This window comes from Manacus candei, unplaced genomic scaffold (assembly GCF_025592945.1).
Source record: "Manacus candei isolate 608988 ecotype Guabito, Panama unplaced genomic scaffold, ASM2559294v1 h1tg000088l, whole genome shotgun sequence".
In the NCBI taxonomy this organism is placed as follows: Eukaryota; Metazoa; Chordata; class Aves; order Passeriformes; family Pipridae; genus Manacus; species Manacus candei.
Genome location: NW_026138136.1, coordinates 3,245,416 through 3,264,054, shown reverse-complemented (window position 1 = coordinate 3,264,054; position 18,639 = coordinate 3,245,416). Strand labels below are relative to the sequence as shown.

The following is an 18,639-nucleotide window of genomic DNA, read 5'->3' as shown; positions in this document are numbered from 1 at the left end:
ACGCCCATAATTAATGCTAGAAATTCATTTTATGGAGGTGGATGGTTATCAAAATTAGTCTAACAAACAATTTTACTGTTTGTTCTGTTTTTCAGCCAATTCAGGATTTAGCAAGCAGCCCACCAGAAAGCTCATTCCAGAAACTGGCACCCAGTGAACATAGGTACACCTTATTGAGGGAAAAAGATGAACTTTAAAAACTTGAAATAATCTTGCAAGCCTTTCAGACAGCAGCGTTGACTTCTGTGTGGTGGAAATAGTAAACCTATATTTTCATAATTCTATGTGTATTTTTATTTTGAATAAACTGAAAAATAATTTTTTCTCCCCAGGCTTGTAAATACATTTGTTTGGTGGGTCATTCTGTACAGCATCTTTCAAACAGTACATTCTTAATGCTATCGTAAAATATCAGAGACCCATCCAGACTCTTGATCTAACTCTGTTCTGTAAAACTTTTATAATCCAAATGAAGGTATCCTTGCCAGAGACATGCTGTTAACTTGCACTATCCCATTAAATAGGACTTCTGGGTTGTTTTCTGTGTAACCTTGGTAGTATGTGCTTTTTCTTCTTCTTCATGTGAACAGCTATCCTGGTAATCTATTTCTTTGTCACATTTTTCTCCAACTTAAGAGGGTCTTCTATTCTGGATACTTGGGAGGGGAATAAATTAAAGTTTTACAGAATCTTGTGTGGTGATTTACTGGCTGTAAATGTCCAAGCAATTAAACAAAACTGAATTTTAAAATACCAAGTGAGGAAAGGAAAGGTTTCAATGATAATGGCTGTACTTTGAATGAAGGGGCTGTATTGACCTACTCTGATTTCTTGGAATTAAGATTGCTGTGTTACCCACATGGTTGTGTTAAAAGAACATGAATGTTGGAAACCCTTCATAGTAAGAGAGGACTGGGACTGGCCTGGCATCTGAGTTTTGTCAGTCCCAAATTAATATCTGTATGTATGTTAGGATTAGTCTCTGGGGGTTTTTGTTTGTTTGTTTTTCCCCCAGATCCCTGCCTTCCTGGCAGATGCTTACTGTTCAAAGAACCACTGCAAATTTTCTGTTACTCTTATTTGTCTGGCTTGTGCCTTACTTATTGCATAATCTTTGAATTCTGCTCTGAAGAAGGAATGACTGCTTTTCTGTTACACCAGCATAAGGGCTTTTCTCCATGAATCTTCAAGCTGCTGGGTGAGATGAACTCATAGAATCTGTAAGATGGAACAGCATCTGTTAATTTGTGGGGCACTGTTGGAGATAAATTTGTATAGTACACTTACTACAAAGAATCGAGGACCTGACTTGGGCCCCCAAGGTTTAGTGTCCTTAGAAATGAGCTTGTTCTCTGGACAGGGGGAACACTGGGTTCAGGTTTACTTAGGAGAGTGCCTCAACTTGTGTAGTAACTGTTCAGGATTCCTTCTGCCTCTCAGCTATGGATGCCACCTGGTCAGTTATTGACAGAAGACTTTCATGGTCTGGTGAAACTGTGGCAAAAGTTGATCCCAGGACAGCCTCCTGAATCAAGCCCCTGCAGCACCAGGAACAGGAGCTTTCTAGGGAGTGATTCTGAGGACAGAATCACTAGTACCCACCTACACTAAGCTACAGCAAACTGAGCAGCTGCAGATTTAAGAGCTGAGAAAAGTATTGCAAGGTTTTGGTTACAGGTATACTTTTTTGTTGTTTTTATGAATCTGCATTTCTAGCCTTCTCCTTTTCTCCATCTCATGCCAAATCAAGCATTTTTGGCAGCTGAGTCATACTGCCTTCCAGTTGGAATCTAAAGATGTGAGCTAGTTGTGGTTTTAAGGCTGCCACTTGTTTTTTACAGGTCATGCTACACAATTCTGGCACCTGAAATTTTAGTCAATTCCTGCATGGTGCCTGCAAGTACTCATCTTACTCCTCTGAGGTTCCTATTTTTCCTTGGGCTTCTTATTTATAGATGCTGTTTGGTAGGAGATGTCAAAACTTCTCTTTCTGGAGGAAAATGCTTCCTCATAATCCACCTAGCAGTCCAGGGGCAGGTACTTTTAGCTAAAAGAGATGAACCCCCTCTGCCAACCCCTCTTCCTTAATCCAGGTTTGCTTTTCAGACTAAAGACTTGTTCCCAGAGCTTTAGCATTCCAGCAGTAGGTGGACAATTAGCTGTAACAGGTAGTTTCATGACAGTTACACACTGCAGTAATTTCAGTGTGTATTCACTGGAGCTGGACCTGATTCTCCTGGGTTATGGATGACTAGCGACCTGGCTGTGACGGCGTTCAAGTGACTTTTCTATTTGCAAGCAGAAGATTGAACAGCTAAAGCCAAGCTGTCCTTGCCTAACATGCTGCTGAGTGTCACTTGAGCTTTTATGTGTCTGGTGATACAGAGAATTTGCCTGGAGAGAACAGTTGCTGGACAAAATCCGAGTTGTGTTTCAGATTGAGCTGTTTGACTCTGATCATCTGCATCTATATTTTAACCATTTGGTGCTCAGCTTACCACTCCCTTTAACACTTCTCAAGGCTTACATGGGAAGTTGTCAAAAATATTAGTATTATCCCTTTATGGAATAAAAATATTCCAAATTCTTTTTAACTGAACTTGCCAAGTCCATTTCTAAGCTAGCATGTGTGTTCGAGTTACTAGATGGCAGGTGGCACTTTAGGAGCTTTCATTAATTTCAGTCAATGTAAATATTTCAATAGCTGAAGCATGTGTTTGGTAACTCAATACAGGATTCTTAAATCTTGGTAGTGCAATTGTTTTAATAATATAAAATTTGGGAGGGATTCATCTTTTACACGCTGAAAGGAAATAAGCCCCAACGTTTTCAGTAAATGTTACAGCCAGTCTCATAGCAAAAATCTTTTATTTGGTCTGAAAGAGTTATTTATATCTTAAAATTTTTCTGGTTAACATGCCTAGCAATTTAAATGCTAGTTTGGTTACTCAGATGCTGATGTTTCTTCACATATGTAAATAACCTACCTATTTTAAAAAATCGTAGCTTAAATAATAGACTCCCACATCTAGTGTATACACAATGCTTTGAAATTGCTTCCTTAAAAACGCAAGGGGGAAGAATAGTTCTCCTGCTAGACATTTCATAAACTGAGTGCATATCAGGCTGAATTTGTATAAGCTGGGGTAGGAATTCAGTCTTAGGAATTTAGATTGTCCTGGCATTAATCCAGCGTGGGGGGAGAGGATGGAGTCCGCAAGATCGCTGATGTGGCTGCTGTCATTTAAATGCAGGAGGTTTCACAGCATATGATAGGAAAGCAGATACAGCAGTTTAAAATCATACAAAGAATCAACCACAGTTTTTGATTAAAAACACTTTTTTTTTCTTAGCGTATTCCTTTAAATGTAGAAAATAAATATCAAAGGAATGAACAGCCTATGAAGTTGTTACACACTCACTAACTGTTTACAGCCAAAGTGGATGCATTTAAAGAAAAGTGCTTTTTGCCGGTCAGGAGCAAATGAGCTGAATTACTCAGGTCATGTTTTGCACTCCAGCTGGTTTTTACCATGGCTTTAGCAAATGCAGTTTTGACAATGTCTGCAAATACTGGTGAAAACTGTTCTTGCACACATTGCTTCCCTGGGCCTCAGACCTACTTAAAATAGATGTAATGTTCCGGCTTATAGCAATTTCAGTATTTTAAAAGCAATAAGGAAGAACTGCTCAGAAGAAGTTATTTGTGCTGTAACTAACAGTTGCTTACAATGTCTAGGCACAAAAACCCATCATCTGTCATTAGCAGACAGTGATTTCCAGTGATGATACCAAAGTAGTGGTTATCGACAAGGAGCTGTTTCTATAGGATGCTTCCTTGGACAGTGTTCCCTGCTAGGGAGCCTTATCTAAACACTGACTTCAGTGTGCACCTAAATAAAACTGAACTCAAGCAGAGTTCAGGATTAATTGACCAATCTAAGAACTTTAAAAAATGGCTTCCAAACCTCAATTTCTGTTCCCCCTAAACAGTAGCAGCATTGGTCTGGGAACTGTCCTGAAAGTGGCAAACAGTAGATTATGTGACAATAGTACAAGTAGGTGACAATAAAAACACGTTAACACTTCTGTATTTAACAATGGAAGCTTCAGCAGCAACAGGCTTCTTAAGGGTGGTAAGATAATAAGTATCCACTATAAAAAGCCAGCAGAAGCAGCATCCCACCCCATAACAGGCTCCACAGCATGTCCCAAAATCTTGAAAAGGCTCAGCAGCTACTCTGCAGTGTGGGTGGAAGCAGCTGTTTTGGCTCCGTCTGCAAGAGGTGTGTAGCTGCCCCAAACACCCGTGGTTTACATGGTAAACAGTATCTTGTTGATGTTTTCGACAGTCCCATCCTCTGGGGATGCAGCCGGCACTGCCACCACGCAAGGGGCCTCGCTGCCTCACCCGCCACTGACCTGGGGCCTAATGTCACCCTTGAGGGAATAACAGACTATTGAGGGAGTAGGCCTGGCTGCAGCACTGCCTTCCAGGGAAGCTGTTCAGCTCTCCCACCAGAGTGCTGTTGGTGCCAGGATACGAGATGCAAGGGCAACATCTTGCAGAAAGTGAGGCTTCAAGTTCAGAATGCCAGAGCGTGGCTCTTCACCCTGTGTGGTGTTCTCAGGACAAGCCAAGGAGCTGAACAACTATGGAAAATTATTATCCTCCAGTAGCAGTCCTGCAGGGTTGCTGCTTAGACTGTTTAATTCATAACTACACTTTGAGGAAGGTGAGGAGTTCACAAATTTTAAAAAAAAAAGGTACCTGAAGAAGAGGAAAAGCTGGTTCTGATGCTGATCTGATATGGCTGATGGAGGCAGATGTGATATATGTGATACATGATATACATGACTTTTTTCCACATCGCTCACCCAAGATTTTCACCTTCTCTTATGACAGCTGACACTTCCCTGTGCATTACTAAACACACACAGTCAGTCATATCCTAGGGATGTACACAGGAAGAGTTTGGGAATCCGGATAAGTGAAAGTAAATTTAAAGTAACCATGAAAGATTGATGGCATTTATTTCCTTTTTTTTGGAGCACTACCGTAAAAGCTCCAGCTTCTCATGGCATTCATGGGAAAGCACTAGGGTTTTCCAAGTATCTCTCTTTATATTGTCTGCAAGACGGTTTGTGCAAATTTGGCATGAAGCACCAGTCACCCATCATTACAGCTGTGCATATAGCTCACTTAAGAATTTTATAATTAAAAGTTATCCATATAATTTTCAAAGGACTGATGTCACCATGTCTGAAAAGAGAAATTCCGACATGACTGTTTCAGCCCTCCCAAGGAACAGTAATGTCATCAAAATTCACACAACTCAGCCTTGTATTTAAAGCATAAGGCTGCAAGTCTGTCATTAGCACGGCTACTACGCTTCTTCCTGGCCATAATGAATTGATACTTCAGCTGGATTTTTTGGCACTTTGGTGAGAAAGCTCTGGACAGCTGGAAGAGACCTGCTCAATCATTTTTTGTTTTTTTCTTTGTATCAATTTTCCACCTGTGAAGCCCAAAATCCCACCGCCAAGTGCAGCTGCAATTCCTGCCACTTTGAAGCCTGCAAGGAGACCAATGGGACCCCCCACTACTCCACCAATGACTGCACCTGCCACAGGCAGAGCTGCCAGCTTGTATTTTGCAGCCTGTAAAGGAAAAAAAAATATAGTTAGAATACTTGCCTGTGGCGATGTGCATTTTTCCCCTCACTGCTCTTGGCAATAACTTGAATGCTCAGTGATAAATAAACTTTACAAATTAGTATTTAAAAAAAGATGCTCGCCTATGCCACATGTATGACAGAATGTACTAAAACAATTCAAAACTGAGCTGTCTTGTGTATGCAGTTGTGAACCAGGTCCTTTCACATGGTTCTGGCTGATTATGTACACTGGGTATTACCTAGTCACCATCATTAAATCAAACAAGAAACTGTGAAAATGCTCAGACTTTTCGTAATGTCTGACTCAAGGCTTGGGCTTATTTAGCAACTGACATCTACATGGAATAGTATGGAAATTACATGTTGTTGCCAACCTCTTGTTTTATGTTTATGTGATTCTTGCGAGCCAGTCACCGACTGCACTTGTCTTTGCAAGTAAACCAAAGTAGCCTCAAAACAGCACTAAAAAAAGCCCCCCCAAAATTAAATAATTGTATTTCCTTGTAGCCTGGATATGATAGAAAATTACAAGAGAGATCAATTTTTTTTTTTCCCCTGCTACCTGTGGGTCATTTCTTCCTTATTTCCTTAATTGCTGGTTCCCTCAGCATTAAAGACGGCAGATCAATTGGGTTAATACAGAGGATTGCTGGGAGGCAGAGTACCATTGATTCACCAGCAGGAGCAGATCCCTACCTTCCCCAAGTTTTTGGTTCCCTCTTCAACATTCGCAGCAGCACTGTTGACATGGTCTTCAATCCTGTCAATCTTCTCCTGCTGAGACTAGATGCAAAGGAATTATGAGTGAGGTAACCTGCTGGGAAGCAGCAGTGAGCCAATACACACCATTTTAATGCCTGTAATCAGGACCCCACAGCCGCTTTCATCTGCTGCACACTGCACCCAGCAGCCTTAATGGTGCTTCACGATTAGCATCCGATAACCTCTGCTGAAACTACACACTTACTTTACAAAAATGTAAACTATTAAGTAATAATATGGTGGGGGTATTAGACAATGTCTTGCTGCACTTAGAGAAAACAACCCAAAACATATGATTTCTAAATCTTTTCTGTAAATAGATAAATTTGCATTCCGAAGGGAAGAATAATCCAAACTAGCCTTTTTGTTTCCTGCTGAGTTTCATGTTAAAAAAAATATTCTGTAAAGAGCATTTATAAGATCAGTACCAACTCCAACATACAAAGCTGCATCACAAAGTCTAAGCAGACACGTGTTTAATTATGACATTATAAAACAGTGACTTAATTTTACAAATAGTGACAGTACTGAAAATATACTTGATGTTGCTCTGTATTTACTGTTTGATTTTACAAAACCACTCCATCCTTTCTCCAAATGCAGATTGCCCTGCAGTGTCTCTCAGGGAACACTGGAGCAGAAGATAAAGGGGTCTGTGGGTTTGTTTGTTCTTATTTTAATCTCAGCAGTACCCAGCCTGTTTTATGTCACAAAATAATGAGATGGCTGATTTTCAGCTTAAAATAAAAGGCATTCTGTTTTGCCTCTTTCTAATTCAGAAACTGCTGAGTCCACCAGCTCTCGTATCTTCATTTACCATGCAGTCCACACACTTTAGATACTTGGTATTATATCTAATGATAGTTACGTGTAAAATCCAGAAAGTCCTGGGAGCAGGACCTGTTGCTTTAACCTTTAGGACACTGACTGAAAATTTTTGCAGTCCCACTCCAGCCTAATGGTTCTTAGTTGGTTTTTTTGTATAGGTGATGCAGCACATACTCAGCAGAAAGGATAAAAGCTAGCTTATTTATCCCTATTAACCCAACAGCAAGGAGATTAAAGAACTCTCCTAGGAGATGAGAATTGTGCATTTAAATTCCCTGTGGCACAGGAAGAACTAAACATTGGGAACTGAGTGTGGATGATGAAGACATTTTGGCAGTATTGTGAGAGCAGAGAAAGAGCACGATAAAGGTGAGGGATTTTTCTAGTACTCCTGATTAAGTGAGAAAAAGTACCTGAGAAACACCCACCCTGTGCAGTGAAAGATGTTGCCACCATTACAGTTAGAAATCGTACAAATTAATGGGTAGAAATCTGCAGACAACACTAGAGCTTCTACTGAGGTTCAGCTTGTGGCCATGTGCACTGCCTAGGACATTGTAGTTGTTCTGGTCACAAAACTTAGGAGCAACTACCAGCGCTAGTGCTGAAGCAGCAGACTACTGCCTCCTCAGAAAGTTACCTTGGCAGAGCCTGAATCCACAGGAGAGCCACAAAGACACCTGTAGCAATGAGTCACTGATGTAGGGAAGGAAGAGCTGTTAGTTTTCTAACCAGACAGAGCAGCAAAGTAGTTAAACTAATGCTTTTGGACATTCTTCTTGTAAATGTTACATGCATCACTTACGACTTTGGAAAGTGTCTAATGTCCCATCTTGGAAACTATAGTTGTATTTACCATAGGTCCCAAGTAGCAAAGACAGCACCTTTGTGCAGGCATCTCAGCTCACTGTGGGGAAACTGCTCTGCCTCTACTGGCATCTTGAAGTTCCTAACAGTGATCAGGATTTTGTAGTCTTGAATATTGGACTGAATAAATGTTATTATTTTCTTAATATTATTTTGCTGTTCTGTCACTTTGATAAAGTGATACTAGCTCAGTCTGAGCAGTCCAGGGGCAGAAGTATTGCTCGTCTTTTTTTTGTCCCCACCTAGGAGTTACCCATTCGCCCTCTTTTTGCACAAGACTGTGCAGGATAGAACACAGAATTAATACTTACGCTGACTAAGAGAGAAAAATCAGTCACCAACTGGCTGAGCTCAATCAAGTCCTACAAATGAAAAGCAAATGTTATTTTGTAATAGTTGCTAAAAACAAGAGGACCAATGTGCAGTAAGGGAGTTCCAACATACCCCTTCTAAACTTTCCCAGGATTCAGCTGCATTTTCTTCTTGAGGTATTTCCGGAAGGCGGGAGTAGATCTGGATTAAACTTTGGGAGCCGTCCTTCACTTCCATGTTATATAAAGTTTCTGAATCAGAAACAGGATGTTTATATAAATGCACTGAAGCAGAATGTAGGTGATGTGCAAACCTTCTCACTCCTAAAGTTTCTCAAGAGTAAGCTGATACTTGACCTAATTCAAGCCAAGCAACAGCCCTGAAAATTATCATATAGGGGGAAGTCTTACAGCACTAGACAGTTTCTTAAAAGGATGTTATTGACAAAGAAATGGATTCATTTCCATTAGCACACTTTCACAACCAGTTCTGAGAATGATATTAAATTATACTCCTGAATTCAAGATCATTTAATTAATTTTGTATCGACCAGGCTAAGAAAACTGAGCCTGGGACAAAAACTTTTCATTTACATATGACACATAAAAGCACTGCGCTTCCAAAACTGAGCAGACAGTTATTCACTTTACAATAGATTATCGTGCCACTGGTTTGATTTTCAGCCATTTGGGACTAAAAGAATCTGGAGGAAAAGACTTCCAAAGTAAAAGCAGTGAAAACCAAGTAACACGGTGCCCAGCATTCAGTGCCTGATCTTGTTGGGTAATGGAACTGTGAGGATGACAAACATTTGCAGCTCAGAGCTGTACAGGAGATATTCTCAAGTAATTCTTACTTTCTAAATCATATGGACTGAATGCAGAAGACATTAGGACAAAGTACAGTGGAAAAAATGGGGAATGAAAGACAGTGAGGGGGCACAGGGGAGAGCAGATGCAATGAACAGACACACAGGTACCTCCTCCACTCGAAGAGCCTGCTCTTGAGCCATTACAGATGTAACAAACGTGTGTATAATTGTGGACAAGTAATTAAGTGGTAATAAAGAATAATAACAAACAAGTGTGGCTTTTTGTAGCAAGGATTAAGGAAGAGAGCTTGAGAGTCTGAAAGGCAGACTGGAGAACGTATGTAAACACAGTGCAAAGATCATGTTAATTCAGACAACTTCAATTTCTGAAGGAAGATCGCTACTTTAGTAGGACACGTGTTTCCTTCCTTGGAAAGGTGGTCTCAAGAGAAAGCTTATTATGGGGAAGGCTGGTTAGATGTGTCACAATATTAAAATGTAAATACTGTATTAAAATCTATAGAATCAATGAATGTGCCAAGGTATGATAATAATATTATAGAACTGTTACAACAACAGATATGAACAACGGAAAGCAAAAAATATATTCATTAAAAAGTCAGTAACAGTGCATGCTTATTCATGAATTATTCTAAGATAAAATAAAAATTATACATTTTCATAACATTTGTCCATTTCTCAACATTTTTATCTCAAAACACATTAGGGACCTAATCTTCCTCTCAGATCAATAAAGTCTAACATCAATGAAGTTGATATTCAGTTGATAAATACTAAGTAAGCAGAGTAACAACCATGTAATAAGCAATTTGGGGTTTTAGTTTGGGCTTGGTTTTCTTTCTAATTATTTCTACTCCTTTTCCTTCAAGAATCCAGACATGGAAGGCACTTCACATTCTACAATCATCACCTGTTCTTCCAGAACATATTTTTGATTTATAACCTCAGATTAATTAATGTTTTATACTCAGTTCTAAAATATTGTTTCCCCCTTTTCAGTAAAATTAATCATGTATCCAAATGTGCATTTTTGAGAAAACAGTTCTGCTACATACTCTGACATTTATCATTGGTTTTGAGTATTTTATTCCATTTCAATCCTACACAATCCTACTTCAAAATCAAGTTTCTTCTCCCAAGAAAAGTGTACTCTTCCCTAATCACATGCATGCTTAGTTGGTTGAAATTAAAATATTCATAATTCAAAAGTAAAATAAAAAGCTCACTAAGCAAAACTGCCTCCTCACAAGACTGCTCTGGTCTGTCCCTAACAATCTATGCTGACCTATTGTAGAAAAGCACATTCTTGAAAGTGTATAAATGATACCGAAGTTTTGCATTACACTCATTCAAGAGAAATTAAAACTGTAAGTAGGTTTACATGTTATCATTTTCTAATAACTAAAATTAGTGGGGAAAAAATCCTCAAGAAAATTCTTAACTCACTTCACAAAACTAAGGTAAAGAACAAGAAGGGTAAGAGGTGGTCACATTTGGACTGAAAGTATGAGTAAGAAATTTATATTCACTAGTTCACTTTTTATCAAATCTAACCAATATTAATAGAACTGAGAATGGAAGTGGCTCCACAAGTTCACTTACAGCATCTCCACAGAAATGCAATAATACAAAACACGTTTGCAGATTTCACAGAACGGCTTTGCACCTCATTACACTTGAGATAAAAATCTAATGCTCTGGAAGATTCAATATGTTGCTTAGAAGATTTTAGTAATTTTAAGAGTGGAGTCTCACCTTTTGTTAATATTTGTTTAATATGCAATTAAATTCCATTTCTATTGGCCCTCAGCTGAGGGTAGTGAATGGGGGAAGGGACTGTATCGTATCACTGACATGACTTCTAAATGGGAGATTTGAATTTGTAAACTCCTTCCTTCTCTACCAGATGGGAAGCAACATGCTACAAAGAATGGGTGCACTGAAGCTCCTTTGATTAAGATCAACAGCCAAGATTTGCTTTCAGGACTGCAGCCTCTAAGCACAAAAGAATAGGTAATATATTGTGTCTGTGTTAGCAATTCAACAGAGCTGCTTTCACAGGCAGGCAAACTTGAAAAAATATCTGTTTAATTGTATTTAGTTGTCTGCCTGTCTGTTTCACTTTAAATGGGGTGAATTATTTCCATATTCATTTCTGTTCCCATCCCAATCTTTCTGATCAATGTCTTGTCTTTCTGAAGTGCTGTTACGCTCAGTGTCCTCCATACTTCAAAGGTATTTCAGATTTCAAAAGCAGTCCTGTTCTTTGAAATTAAACTCTGGTTCCCATTTGCCACCTATGTAACTGTTAGAAAAGCAATGTAAGCCAGGACAAGGCCTTTCCAATTAAATACCAGAATGTACTGAGAACAACTGCAGAAAGTTACCAAAAGAAGAGGTATCTTAAATTTACTTCGGATCGTAACAGAGAAGAGGTCACAAATAGACTGAAAGTAATGGCTAATATGCATGAAAGGAATCACTGAATACTGAAGACAAAGTGCTCCCCCCAAAAGAGATGTCAACAAATTAAGCAAAATTATTAAGAGAAACTATGTGGAAGAAGTTCCTAAAGGATAAAGGACTGCAGAATTGCTGGGAGACACTGACAAAACAGGCTACACTGAGGATGACACCAAATTGTCCTGATGCAGAGGAAGATTTTTATGGCTTCACCAAGAGCTCTTCAGTGCCCTGGATGTCAAGAATTTGACACACAGTATTAGTACAAGGAATAATATAAGCACAGAAAGTTAATATCAGAAAAACCAGGACATAAATAAATTTCAACTACCAAGGGATATAAATGATACCAAGGAAGCTTCTATGAATGCTTTTGAAGTTAGAGGAAGAAAAATGAAGTGTAAGTGCATTGCCAGGCAAAGAAAGAAAACTACAGATGACCCAAAGAAAGATTCAGCCAGTCTTTACACAAACAGGTCGATGTCATCAGGTATTGGATGCAATTAATTTAAAAAGGAAAGAAAAAAAGCGATAGGCTGAAACATAATGAGAACAGGTTAAAAATATTTAGATGAGCTAGGCCTATTTAGGGCCTGAAAGTTTGCTGAAATTCACTCTAGAACATTTAAGAAACTGCCTCTGAAAGTTCAAGCATATTTTTGAGAACTTGAATAAGATGGTCCAAGGGGGCTGCAAGAGAAGCGATTCAGTTATCTGAATCAGCAGAATGCAGCAAATAGTCAGACTTTGAAATCCACAAAGACACTAGGACAAACTACTGAACAACCAACTACAACATGCTGAAGGTGTTGAAGAGGTTAAGATTCATATGGTAGAAGCCTAAGAGTCTTTTTTGATGGCCTTGTAAGAAGATAGAATGTTTACAATGAGGGTGATGAGGCACTGGCACATCCAGATAAGTTGTGGATGCCCCATCCCTGGAAATGGTCAAGGCCACACTGGATGGAACTCTGAGCAACTTGTTCTGGTGGAAGGTGTCTCTGTCCATGGCAGGGGGCTTGGAACTAGACAATCTTTAAAGTGCCCTTCTAACCCAAACCATTCTATGATTCTCTATTTGATATATATTGATGTTCACAAGGTTTTTTGATACTACTGCACATGACATTCCTGAAATCAAGCCCAGTCTTCAAATCCTCTTTTCTCCCTGCTCAACCATGAGTCTTGCTAGCTTGTTAATCACACTTGAAAGAGTTCTTATAGTTCTGTATGCAGCAACAAGAAGGGTCACAAAATCAAATCTGATGGCAGTTTCTTCTACAATGCCATTGACTGAGAATGCTCTTTCGATTTTAAGACACATGCAATGTTCAAACAATTCTGAACAGTATTGCTACGAGAACAATTAAATTAATTACTGGTATGTGGAAGGATTTAATCCTGATGTAACCAACTTTCTCACAGATCATTAGGAGAGAACACTGGCCAGTACCAGAGCAAAATAAAGGCTTCTCCTGAAGATAGAGTGCTAGAACAAGGAAAGAAATACATTTCATACAGAAAGGTGGGAAGAACAGCAAACATATCTGACTCGTAGCATGTTATAGTGTGTTTTCAAAATCTTTTATTTGAATGGATTTATACTCTTCTTTCTTTTTAGTTACCAAGTTAAAATGCTACAGGAAGAGATGTTCTCCTTACCTAGAGACTTGCTCCTCTTTTTCATATATTTCAGCAGTGATGTATTGTACTGCCTGTCATTTAAAAATGATTTTCTTCATGATGTTTCTTCAAGCACTAATTCAACGAAAATGGCCTAAATGATTACTTGCACATGATGAAATTATTTGCACCAGGGGAAAAAAGAAGTCAAGCTACCATGAAATATGAATGTAAGTATTCTGCTTCCTATGAACAGTCCTCTATTTCAAGATCCAAGGCTACAGTATCTTTCTCATGGAAGGCCACAACTATTTAATTTCTTAAGATACTGTAGCATTTTCCACTTATCAAAAGTCAGTCACAGGTCATGACAAAAGTGTGATATATGGAAAGAACTCTACTTCTTGATTAACAGCTATTATTCAACTGAAATCTCATTTGTTCACTTCATTTACATCTGGTCAGCAAAATTCCATACTGGATACAATGATAGAGATACAATAAATACAAATTAAATTCTACTACCTCCTCCTACAGTTGCAGATCTGGTTAAAGAGGCATCCTCCTGTCCTTCAAGTTGTCTTCTAAGTTCTTCTGCAGATTCAGAATGCAGCTGCAGGAAGTCTTTAATGGCAAATGAAGCTTCCTCTTTAACAGGATTTATCATTCTCTGCAGAGCTGGGATGTCTTCCTGTCGGACTCGCAAACAGAGTTTCTCCATCTCTCTTATATTGGCACGGAGTTGCTGCAAACAGTATTAAGAGTTATTCTGTAGCCAACAGAATATTTTGTGTACCAGACATCTTCAGTGCTTGGGAAGTAACTATCATCTTCAGGATATTTAAATAATCTTCAGAAGTGCCATTTCTACGCTTTAACAAACTGAGACCAAAAATCCCTAAAAACTCCCAGATTTCAAACAATCCTTGTGTCATCTCTCTCTCTCTCCCCTCTACATCCATCTTCTTTTCCAGACTGCATTGTGTTTCCTGACTGCAGCTGGTTCGCCTGTCAAAGATGCCTCCAGTTGCTGCAAAAGCCCACGCCTGAGATAACACAGTGAATCCTGCCCTTGCCCCCATCCTGGCTCTCCCAGGCTGTTATTCGTGACTCTTGAAGGAAGGCATCTGTGCTTTCAAGCACTTCTTATTTGGAGGTGCCACTGCACTATAACCAGCTCATTAAGTCTGTGTATTTTTAGTATTTGCTTCCGCTTGTGAGTTCACTCAGTTCTCCATCTATAAAAAAAAATAAATGGGAGTTGCAGCTCCCAATACAACCATCCCTCAAGAGTGCAGTGAGGCATTGCTGCGAGCTACCTGCTGAGTCTTTTTGGACATAGCCTGTTTTCCATAAGGGAAAGCAAGCCATTCGCCCCAGGAAAAGAAGAACCAAAGATCAAGGAAGAGATTGTACCTGTTATCTAATGAACTAATTTATCCATACTATCAGCCAACCACAAAACAAGGGAGAAATATTTTTAAAGCTATCTCCATCTGTGTTTAATTTTTCTGGCTGTCACACTTTGTACTTTATCCATTCTCCAAGTCAGTTTGTTTTATTTTGAGTTTCAATTAAAGTATTTAACTAATTAATTCACTGTGTAATTGCTGAAGTTATTTTTGTTTCTGTGATCAATTTAGGTCTTTGCCAAAATACTTATACAAGTTGCAACAAGTTGCAATAACATCCAAATAAAGTAAGTGACTGCTTTTCAAAATTTGCTTTTTTTTGGTAATAATAAGTGACTGTGGTGATCACAGGACTTCAGAATACAGTCACTCACAATCCCCAACTACCCCAAAACTACCACTTCCATTTGTAAAGACAACTTCAGGGACAAAGAATAAGGATTACTTTTTTAAAAAATATTTATATTTTTTCAGATAAGGGCAAATATATTTGTTTGATTGAAATATCAAATATAATAAAACATAGAAATATTTCTTTAGTTGCAAGAGTTTTGAGAAGATATAAACTATTTACAACTAAGAAAAAGAGAGTGTGTGCAGGCATCTACCATGACATAAATTTCTGTCTACAGCAAAAGTAGAGGGATTTTTTATTGCCTGGTCTTTTGAAATCTAAAAATGCACACAAGTTTCTCTTCCAACAAATGAAAAGAAGAAATTTATAGTTTAAATAATACCACTTATTGTTTTAGGACAGAGGTTTTATCTAATTATAAAAAAATAAGACTGTACTAAAAATAATATTAATTGCATTGCATTACAAAGTGATATAATAAACTATATTCTTTATCACATTATTTAGCAATTGTTTTGAATATTCTTCTCAAAACAGAACAAGAGAATAGAGTAACACCAGTGAGTGGTTAGAAACAGAAAGATCTTCTTCTGTAATACAAATCAGGTGCAGGTAATGCCTTAGAAAGGCAATATTGCTTATCTGAAAAAGCGGAACTAGATGGAATTCATTTTATTTATACACACCAGTAGAATTAATTGGTTTTAACATTTATGAAAAAAATGTAAAAAATATAGTTCGAGAAGGAAATTAATTCAACAACATGTAGAAGTAACATTGCACAGGCGATACTGGACATCCAAAGAAAGAACTATTGATTCATAAAAATTGTGTTAAATTACTAAAATTATATTGTATTATATGGTATGCTTAAATTAAAAGTACTACTATCCAAATTAGGCTGCATTATTTAAGACTAACCTCAGGTAAAAACACTGATTGACAATTAAAAAAAGGGAGACACAAAAAAATAACTTTGCAAGATAGTGAGTTAAATTAGAAACATGGTAGCCAGTAACCTTCCTCTTACATTTCTCATCTTAATCTACCTTGCTCTTTCTGTAATCTTCCCCCCATGGTCTGCCCCTAAGTATGAAAAAAAGAGAATATCATCACTGTCATAGTGCACCATGTGCCAAAATACTTGAACCTTGGAATTTCATTCAAGAAACAAAATGGGACTATCTAGACTCAATACTTAATTATGTATTTTGTGAGAACTATATGCAGGGGACTGAGGCTGATCCTGCTGTTTTGCTTCAGGAAACAAACTCATTTTTATTATTCTGTATTAAGTCATAATGGAGACCAAAAAAAAAAAAAAAAAGACATCAAACAAATACTTGTGAAGCAGTGACAAGAGTTTTGGATGAGCTAATAATGCTGCCACACCAGCTTCTTTTAAAGAAAAAGGAAAATTTCACAGTTGGAATCAAGTCAAAACGTAGCTCTGCAGGGGACCTGTGCCTCTGCAGCTGCAGCCAGGGCAAATTACCAGTACAGCCAACACACAAGTACTGTGCAGTGACCAACACACCACCAACTTGCTGGTGGGAGTTTTCACAAATCCTGAACAGAAGCTTCAAGAGATATGAACTACTCGCCCTAGGGAATGGCTAAATCAGATCCTCCCTTCCACTGTTCTTTACTACCTTGCTGATCAAAGAGAAATACTTGTGAGAAAGAAGGTGGACAAATCAGATTATGATATTCATCTATTTGGTGAAATTTAATTTTAGTAGCTCTTCCTTTGTGGTTTTGGAGAGAGGACCCTTGTCCCATTTATTGTCAACTAAACAGAAGCCAAATGGATTCAGCTCAGCAAGAAAGCTCAGCCCCACCGAGAAGACACACATCCTAGGAGTTCACCAAGGTGTAACATTAAAAATGTTACAGATATGCAAATGATTATGACTTCTTTTCATAATAATTTTAATGGGACAGAGTTTAAGTTTTGGGTAGAGATAAAGTATATCACTCTTGTCCCAAATGTTTCCACTTTTAAAGCGAAGCTTACTTAGCAAGGAAGGTAATACAAAAATTCTCTTTCCATGTACGTGAACTCCTGAGTTTTGAACTTGCCAAATTCAACCCAAAAGACACAGATTTTTGTTTTATAATACTTGCAATTTTGGTCTATTAACTTCCAAAGCCAAACAACAATCTTTGTTTCAAATGGCTTTCTCAAAAAAGCTATAGGAAAATAAAACTGGAGAAAACCTTGTGAAGTCATCCTTTCAGCCCATGATCTGCTGTCCCTATATTATTTCTGTTAGTTGTTTTTCTAATCTGGTCTTAAAAGGACTTCTTTATGAAGAGCTACAACCTCCTTGATACTATACTGCAAGAATTCATTATCTTACTTGCCATAGCATTTTCCTCATATCTAACAGAAATCCCTCTTGCCTCAGTTTAAACCAGGTATTTCTAATCCTCCCTGTTCAAAACAGGGAAAGAAAAGTCCTGTCCTGTTTGCAACCATCTTTTCTGTGTTTGCAAACACACAGCACAACACTGTCAGGTGCTCTTTGGGCAAAACAAGTAATTTGTCGATCTTTGCAAGTCAGTCTTGTTTTCTCAATTTCTGACTACATTCATTGCTCTCTCTAATCACTTTGCACCCTTCTTAAAAGCATGGTGCCCAAACTAAGTCAGACCCCTGAGTGTTCTACCTGGGATCCTTCTACTCCTGATCAAAGAGACTGTATGAGAGATCACTCACTACTCTCCCATTTATACATCCCACTACTTTATTTGGGTTTTTGTATCACTACCACACAATCAGTTCACTTCTACTCTGTGTCCCTCAAGTCTTATAAAATTCTTGGCCTAGGTCAAAGGAACTCTGAATTTGAGAATATATTGACCCTGCAGATGGCCACAGGCTGCAACAGGGAGCTAATCTTACATGATCCCTCACTGACACCATAAACCACCTCCTGCAGAAATAAACTTTTTTACACTGCTTCTCATGCCCTCCCAGTGTATCTATGTAGTATGCCAGAAGGGTACCTATAATTTGAAGACTGCATCATTTTAAAGATGGTACAGAAGACCTGAGACATAAAACTGAGCTTTGAAGATTCATGCAAAAGAGAGCTGACAGGAAGCCATCTTTCACTTGTAAACCATTTTCAGTTGAAATAAAAGTCATAAAAGCGAAAAACAAAAAAAGAAATAGATTAACATTTTCAAGCAGCTTTCTGGGTCAGAGCAACACAGTGGAAAGACTACGTCTGCCTAGGTATGTTTTGCAGAACCGAATCTCCTTTTGTGGGATGGCTATAGGCTAAAACCAGACTGTTCATCCACAGTATTTTTCTTCTTTTTTTTTTTTTTTGTTCAGTGTTTTACATCCTCTCTAATAACTGCAGCATTCTCCTTCCCCTCACTACGAAAATGATCAAGGCAGTCCTTATGTTTTGCAATAAAATACCACCATTTCATTGAAACTACTTAAACCTTGCAATAATTAGTTAATTGTATGCTACAGCCAGCACGTATGTG

General features: G+C 38.3%; 2 protein-coding genes across 3 annotated transcripts in view; one reads left to right on the top strand and one right to left on the bottom strand.

Annotated features, from left to right (window-relative positions):
* Positions 1–689, top strand: part of ERP44 (endoplasmic reticulum protein 44) — a 51,277-nt gene extending 50,588 nt beyond the window's left edge. The window contains exon 12 of the mRNA XM_051812798.1: positions 96–689. Coding sequence (XP_051668758.1) covers positions 96–197 — 102 coding nt within the window. The 3' untranslated portion in view covers positions 198–689. The remainder of the gene's footprint in view (positions 1–95) is intronic.
* A 2,057-nt stretch (positions 690–2,746) lies between these two features.
* STX17 (syntaxin 17) overlaps positions 2,747–18,639 on the bottom strand; it is a 32,672-nt gene continuing 16,779 nt past the window's right edge. For both annotated transcript variants that reach the window (XM_051812831.1, XM_051812832.1), the window contains exons 4-8: positions 13,891–14,110; positions 8,580–8,698; positions 8,447–8,497; positions 6,375–6,461; positions 2,747–5,661 (exon numbers count right to left, since the gene is read on the bottom strand). In XM_051812831.1, coding sequence (XP_051668791.1) covers positions 5,422–5,661; positions 6,375–6,461; positions 8,447–8,497; positions 8,580–8,698; positions 13,891–14,110 — 717 coding nt within the window. In that variant the 3' untranslated portion in view covers positions 2,747–5,421. The remainder of the gene's footprint in view (positions 5,662–6,374; positions 6,462–8,446; positions 8,498–8,579; positions 8,699–13,890; positions 14,111–18,639) is intronic.